At 44.6% G+C, this 7,512-nt stretch overlaps 1 protein-coding gene across 1 annotated transcript; it reads right to left on the bottom strand.

The window, feature by feature from the left end:
- Positions 1-867: 867 nt before the first annotated feature.
- On the bottom strand, positions 868-6,015 carry AVPR1A (arginine vasopressin receptor 1A). The gene is made up of 2 exons (XM_032421052.1): positions 4,448-6,015; positions 868-2,241 (listed from the first exon to the last, which is right to left on the bottom strand). Exons 1-2 carry the CDS (start codon positions 5,424-5,426, stop codon positions 1,955-1,957), a joined length of 1,266 nt encoding a protein of 421 aa, XP_032276943.1. The 5' UTR covers positions 5,427-6,015; the 3' UTR covers positions 868-1,954.
- Between the last annotated feature and the right edge of the window lie 1,497 nt (positions 6,016-7,512).

The raw sequence follows: 7,512 nt of genomic DNA, 5'->3' as shown, positions 1-7,512 counted from the left end.
TCTCAAATAATTGCATGATCTCTAAGAAGGAGAAGGAGCCAGACAAAAAAGCTTGGAAAAAAAAAACAACACTGGGTTGCATTAATGAAAAATGCAGTCAGAAGGGCCAAGTAATGCTGTAATTTATCTCTGTTTAGAAATAAAAGAAACCTAGGCTCTCGGCTGGCTCTGATTTACCTGCATTTAAAGGAAAGCAAGTTCTATCTTTAAATTTGGAAAACTCTGGTTAGGCAGGAGTCAGGCTTTGTGGCCTCTGGCAATGCTTTCCAATGAATCAGCAGAGCTATATATAAATTTTAGGATTTTATATCCCAGATATGAAACCAACAAATTCTGGTTAATGGAAAGTAAACAGGAAAACGCTGTGCGATTCTGAAGACCCTATGACTATAATAAAAGCAACTGGTACATTCACAGAGTACTCGTCAGTTCATGAAGATCTTTTCACACCCTTGATTTCATTTGGTTCTCATAACAACCCTATGAGGTGTTATCAACCTCACTGTACAGCTAAGGAAATGAAGGCTTTATGTATCTTTAAGTAAGTTGTCAAAGTCATGCATGTAATAGCAAAGGAAACCATACTAGGTGCAGAACAGTTTCCCCCCTCTCCCAATCTCCCACCCCCATCCACCCAACCATGCCTCTCCTCTGCTATATAACTGTTAGATGGGTGGGAGACTAGAAAGAAAGACCAAATTACTTTTAACTAAGCACTAGGGGACTTTCTATATCCTGTCACTCTTTTTAGGATTATTTATTTATTTATTCAAGAGAGCAAAGGGGGGTGTGTAGTTGAGGGAGAGGGACAAGCAGACTCTGTGCTGGGTGTGGAGCCCCACACAGGGCTCGATCTCAGGACCCCGAGATCATGACCCCAGCAGAAACCAAGAGCCAGACGCTTAACCGACTGAGCCACCCAGACGTGAGTCACTCCTTAGAAGATTCTCTTATTTATAAATCTGGACACCCCAAACATGAAGTAAGAATCTGGACACCCCACACATGAGCCAGCACAACACAGGACACCTTCTAACACTGGTCAACACATATTTACAATGTTCTAGAGAAAGTCTACATAGTACCTTGTATAATCCATTTCTACTCTTCTAATAAAATCGGATATTCCTTATACAAATCTGACTTTAAAGTGGCCTTGCAGGGGGAGAATAAAGGTTTTATTGGCCATTTGACAATATCTTCTCTACCCTTCAGCATCTTAGTAATTTGCTTTCAAAACCCATAAAACACGAGGAACCTAAAACAAGGAGGGAAATGCCAGTTCTAAAGTTATCATTTTGAAATTTAGGTGATTTACAGCATTGAACAGAACTCTCCTCTTTCTGCTGTGAACCAGGCATCCCCTGCTCCATATGCCCCAAGTGCTCATGCTTGTCCAAGGCACCTTCCCATCTCCAGGCCATCATGTGAAGCTGCATTTTCAGATGCATAAACTCATTTTTATTGGATGGAAACAATTTCTCTCAAGTTTCTTCTAATTCCTTTCAAACACTAAGACAGATGATGAGCTCACTTTGTTCAGAAATAATGCCCCGACATTGTATGACTTCTAAATCAGTCAAGCCTTAGTTATGTCTGTAATAAAAGAAAAGAGAGGAAACCGACAACAGAATGTAAAGCCAGAATGTAAAGACAACAAATGGTTATGATTTTTCCTTTAGAAATGTAACTTCTATTCCTGGGAATTAGGCCTGCAAATTTTAGTGTAGCATGGTTTTTTTGTTTGTTTGTTTGTTTTTTAATTAGCATCCCATATAAAATAATTCATAACTTTTGGTCATAGCAATGTGAAAATGCAACTAGAAACCCAGTCTTGTTCTCAACACATCGATTTACACTTATTACTTATAAGTTCACTTGTTCTGATTTCTAGCTGGATTCAGCCAGTGGACCCAAAAGTCAGTTACAAGAGTCAGGCTGCGTGAATGTGGGCTCAGGTGGAAACAGGAATGAATTTGATGGACTGGGAAAATTTAGGCGAATCCTTCCATGTACCCATACTGTTGGTTGGGCTTCGGTTGTTAGTGTAAGAAGTCTGTCTTCTGCTCACACTGTCAGAATCTTCTTTGTTGAATGTTTGCTTCATGCTTCGGCAGCATGAGAAACTCCGGACACAGTCTTGCAGGAGATGGCCGCTGAAAAACATGTAGATCCAGGGATTGCAACAACTATTCAGGGAGGCCATTAGCGCAGTGATGGTGATGACTGGGTTTTCCGATTCTGTACAAAAGACATGGGGGGAGATGATTTAAACAGTCACATGCAAGTTACTGTGCACTGGATAAACTCATTTTTCTACAGACTATTAAAAGTGGCAAAAAGTTATGGGTTAATACAGAAAATGAAGTATATTGTTTATCAGTCAGTGTATGGAAATTGCTTGGCTGTAAAATATTTTCATAGGCAAGATGTGTTGAGATAAATTCAAATATCTTAAACCACTTAAAAATATTTCAGTAGAATGAATGGGACTTTCAAGAAGCTAAGAATATTAAGTAATTTATTATTTTTTCTTTTTTTCCAAATTTTTATTTAACTTCTAGTTAGTTGACATAGAGTGTAATATGGGTTTCAGGATTAGAACATAGTGATTCATCACTTAATTTATTTAAAAAATTTTTGTATTTTTTATCCTAGCACTAGTATGTGCTAATGGACACAGCGCTTACACAATGGCTGCAATTTCAATGAAATTTCAAAAGTCCATAGCCACATATACAAAATTGTATTCAACCTCACAACTAAGGCAAAAGTATGACATTATGGACCATGTTTACTAGTTTTACATTTTTTAATATTGAACATATTCTGTAATAAGAAAACTATACATAGTAGTAATAGGTCCCTGAAAGATGCATTATTTAGTTGTTTGTGGAATTGGGTTTTTTTTTCTTTTTGGTTAATTTTCTATGGTTTCTTTTGGTTTTAAAAGAAAACTATCTTTGCAGTTTGGACAATTAAATTATATTATAACAGTTGACTTAGGAAATTCCAATGAGTTTTTGAAATATTTTATGCTAATTTGCACTGGTGAACTACATAAAGATTATAACCTTTCACAGAACTGTGAGACTGATAATATACCTTTTCTAAAGATAAGAATAATCAGCAGGCACTTTTTCTTGATTATTAAATATAAACTTGGGTCTTCTCACTCTTGCTATACTGGAATAAATTGCAGGTTATTTAATCAGACTTTGTGCTAAGATGCTGCTATTAAAGCTGATCATGATCCATGGCTAAGACTGTATTCAGAAAGAATGAAAATCATCAGCATACCTATGCACAAGTTTTTAAAAATTATGTCTAAATCCTGATAAAGCAATAATTAGATTGAGTTTTTTATTTGACTGACAATAATTAAGAGGCTGCTAAGATCAAGCAAGACAGGAAATGGTAAACCAAAAAAATATCATTTACGTTGTAATATTTATCAGTAATATTACAGCCATGCAAGTATAGCACATATACTCCCTACTGCAATCCCAAATAACAAAAGGAGACAGTTCTTTCCAGATACCTATTTCCCAACTACAGCTGCTGTTGGTAACATTCCTGTAATATATTTTATTTGAAAAAAATTTTTTTTCTTACTAAAAGGAAATACTTTTTTCAAGACCCAATATTAAATAATTCTGGGGGGAGGATTTCTTGTGAAGTTAGTTTTTTCAGTTTGTGGAGGAATTAAAATCAAACAAGCTAGTAGGTGTAGAGAACATCCTCTGTAAAGTTGTACGCAGAGGCTGCAGCTGTGTGGTTAAGTTAGTGCTGAAAGAAAAATTCATTAGTTTAACAAATTTAGAGCTTATCAATAATCCTGCTTTAAAATACCAGAAAAAAAGTATTACAGTAATTGTTAGAAAAAAATTAAAAGATTATAAGAAATGGAAAACTAACTAAATGCTAAATTAGAATTATTGATTTCTTAAGAATCTTTCTTTAGAAAAATATATCAGTTTATGCTTGCCCTTGAGGCATTTCTACAAAATTTTTGTATTAATTGTGATAACTTTTTACAAACTAGCAAAAAGCAGTTGTTACCGTAGAAATATTTCTCTGAATCCAATAGACTTGAAAACAGAGTATTAGTGCTGTGGTTAGTGATCTGACAAAAAGTCATTATTCTGTTTTGTAGTTGAGTGGCTGACTCTAGGGCGCAGTTTCTGGATTTGTCTTAGGATCATTGCAAGCTACAAATGGAGAATCCTGGGCCTATTTCTAGATCTACTGAATCAAAATGTCTGGGGCGGAGACCCCCCAGAAACTGCCTTTTTGATAATTTCACCCAAGGCGTCATCCTTAGGCACGCAGAAGTTTAAGAACTACTGCCCCAGAGGCTATTATGAAAAGGCCCCCCCCCCCCCCCGTCCCCCGACACATACACCAGCCGCATTTCTGCACTTTCCTCCTTTCTCCGGCTACCTACCGACCCAGACAAGTTTGTCATCCCAGACAGACCACATCTGGAGGATGAAGAAGGGCGCCCAGCAAACGATGTAAACTGTCACGATCACAAAAGTCATCTTCACGGTGCGGATCTTGGCACGGGAAATGGCTTTCACGCTGCTGATACACGGCGCGAGCAGGAACCCCTTATGCAAGGCGCGACCCGCGCCCTCCGCGCGCTTCCCCGGGCGCAAAGCCGTCTTTCCGCGGACATTGCTCCAGATGTGGTAGCAGATGAAGCCGTAGCAGGTGCCCAGGATGACCACGGGCGCCACGAAGATGCCACCCGTCATCCAAGTCACATAGGCGCGGGGACCCCAGGGCTGGATGAAGGTGGCCCAGCAGTCAATGGTCTTGGTGACGTTGTCCACCTCGACCATGGAGAAGACGAAGTACTGCGGCGTGCTAAGCACGAAGCTCAGCACCCAGGCAGCAGCGATCATGAGGCGCGAGCGGCGCGTTGGCTGTTGCAGCGTCTTCAGCGGGTGGCACACGGCAATGTAGCGGTCGGCGGTCATGACCACCAGCATGTAGGGCGATACGAACATGCCAAACACCTGCAGATGCTTCACCACGCGGCACAGTACGTCGGGTCCGCGGAAACGGTAGGTGATATCCCAGCACATCTGCGGCAGCATCTGGAAGAAAGCGACAGCCAGGTCGGCTAGGCTGAGGTGACGGATGAAGAGGTGCATGCGGGACGTCTTGCGAGGCGTGCGGTGCAGCGCCACCAACACACTGCTGTTACCTAGCACGGCCACCACGAAAGTCACAGCCAGCACGGCGATCTCCACCTTGGCCAGCTCCTCGTCGCGCACGTCCCCCGGTGGGCTGCGGCCTTCCCCGAGCGCCTCCGCTTCCCGGCTGCGGTTGGCACCACCAGCGGACAGAGGCCACCACTGGCTGGAGTTGTCCGCGGACACCGCGGTGGGGCCTCCGGAGATACGCATGGTGCCCATGCAGCGCCTCCTCAGGAGGCCCGCTCTCTTCCCACCTCCGCTGGCGAGGGCTCCTTGCCTTCGGGGCTCGCTGGGCTCTGCTGGCCCTCTTGCGAACGTCTGCAGGCACAGCGTCCCACCGCCAACTGAGCTGCTCTCGGTCCCGTCGCCGGCCCCTTTCCCTGCTCCGCTTTTTTCTCAACTCGGAAGACGCTCAGGAGGTGCGCTCCGAGCCTCTGAAAACACTGGGCTCCAAACTCAATTATTTATGTGGGGTTCGTTTCCCCAGAAGGCGCTCCCTCTCGTCCCAGTGATTGGAGACTGCTCCGGGCCTATTCTCTCCCCTCTCTCCTCCCCACTCCCGGGGGTTTCTTCTTCTTCTTCTTTTTTTTTTCCTCCTCTCTACGTCGGTGATTGTCTTCTTTGCATCACTGCTGCAGGGGTGGGGCTGGGAGACTCGCCGATTCCTTGGCTTAAGAGTCGGGATGGTGGCGCTTTCCCACTCTTCTCTTACAAAAACTTGGAGAACTGGACGTGCCATGCCTTTTCTGGGATTACCAGTATTTCCTCAAGCCCCCCTTAACTCATTTGACTTTAACAGACGTAGTTAATGCGGTACCTTGAAATCCCGAGCCCACATCCGCGCCAGCGCGCGCTCTCGCGCCTGAACTTGGAGGTCGACCCCACGCCCTGCAGCAGGGGTTTCTACCTCCGCAACTAGCCAGCCGCCCCCCCCCCCCCCCCCCCCCCCCCCCGCCCCCGGCTAATTTTACTCCCTGAGCAACTTGGCTCCGGGAATTTCATCTCTCCCGGCTCCGCTCCTCTCCCTCCGCACCCCAGGGCAACAACTGGGGGTGACTTAAAAGGCTCTCTCTTCTCAATAAATCTTTGATACCTGCTATTTGTTAACCTGCCTACGACCTACGTCTGAGGACCGGAAGGACGCACTCAGTTATCCTACCGGACCCCCCCCTCCCCTCCCCGCCACGCAGTCCCTGGCTGCCGCGGGTGTATCCACAACAGGGAAACGGAGCGTCTCCTGGTTTTCTGGAGTTGGGGGCGGGGGCCTAGTTTCTCTGAGCTGCATTCCCGGGGTTTTCTCCGGGAAAAGCCTGATTCCCACAGAGGGGATGGGCGGAAATTGGGCCACAGTAGTCCGTGGGGACTTCGTCTGGTTACTGCTGAATCGTGGGGACATCTCTTTGGATGGACAAAGAGCAGCTGTCTCAGAGCGGCCACCCAGGCAGCGCTGTCCAGCGCATGGGAGCGAAAAATCGCCAGATCCCTGCGCTCGGGAGCGAGAAAGATGCAATCTCCGGGCAAGAAAGAGACGCTCTGAAGCAACCGAGACCAAATACCTATTAATTTGTAACTCTGGACCGCTAGAACCCAGCTGCCGGTCCAGAGCACAGCAGAAATACTCTCCGCTCGAGCTCTGCGTTTTGACTTTGGCGGAGATATGCTTCGAACGACAGCGAGGGGGAGCTGTTTTCAGACTATTTCACCACAGAAAGAAAACACTTTATAAGGTTATCTACTTTGTAGATAAACGAACATGACCTTTTGGTCAGAAAGTTAGTGTTTTGCGAACGTGGTATAAGTTTGTCTTGGAAAAATATACACGAAATGTAGGCAAAGAAACCAAAAGATTTTCTGAGGCGCAGTTCTCAGTGATAATTCCATTTTGCTTTCCAGTTTATGCATATCCAGTCCCCAGGTTATCACATTAAAAGTGCTGGACCCAATCTCTGGAGTCCTGCTTCATTGTGACTTATAAACCTCAGTTTATACAGCTTAATCATGGGTATAGAAGTATTTGCCTTACCTACTTATAAGGTTATTGTGAGGATCAAGTAAGATAGTGTTCTGTGTGGGGAAATGCTCTCAAATCTACAAGCTGTGTTGCATTGTCTCATTTTCTTCAAGATACCTAGGAGGCAAAAGATTTTTTAAAAGCTCAGAGATGGGGCCCCTGGGTGGCTCAGTCTATTAAGCATCTGCCTTCGGCTCAGGTCATGATCCCAGGACCCTGGGATCAAGCCCGGCATCTGGCTGTCTGCTCAGCGGGAGCCTACTTCTCCCTCTTCCTCTGTCCCCTGGCTTGTGC

This window comes from Phoca vitulina, unplaced genomic scaffold (assembly GCF_004348235.1).
Source record: "Phoca vitulina isolate PV1807 unplaced genomic scaffold, GSC_HSeal_1.0 scaffold23, whole genome shotgun sequence".
Taxonomy (NCBI): Eukaryota; Metazoa; Chordata; class Mammalia; order Carnivora; family Phocidae; genus Phoca; species Phoca vitulina.
Note: the sequence above shows the minus strand (reverse complement) of the source record. Positions and strands in the feature narration are given on the sequence as shown.

What these genes read in the sequence shown, in the direction of transcription:
- AVPR1A (XM_032421052.1), bottom strand. Translation starts at nt 5,426, where the DNA reads ATGGGCACCATGCGTATCTCCGGAGGCCCCACCGCGGTGTCCGCGGAC. An exon ending in TGACAAACTTGTCTGGGTCG is followed by an intron (nt 2,242 to 4,447) that starts GTAGGTAGCCGG and finishes TCTTTTGTACAG; the next exon opens with AATCGGAAAACCCAGTCATC.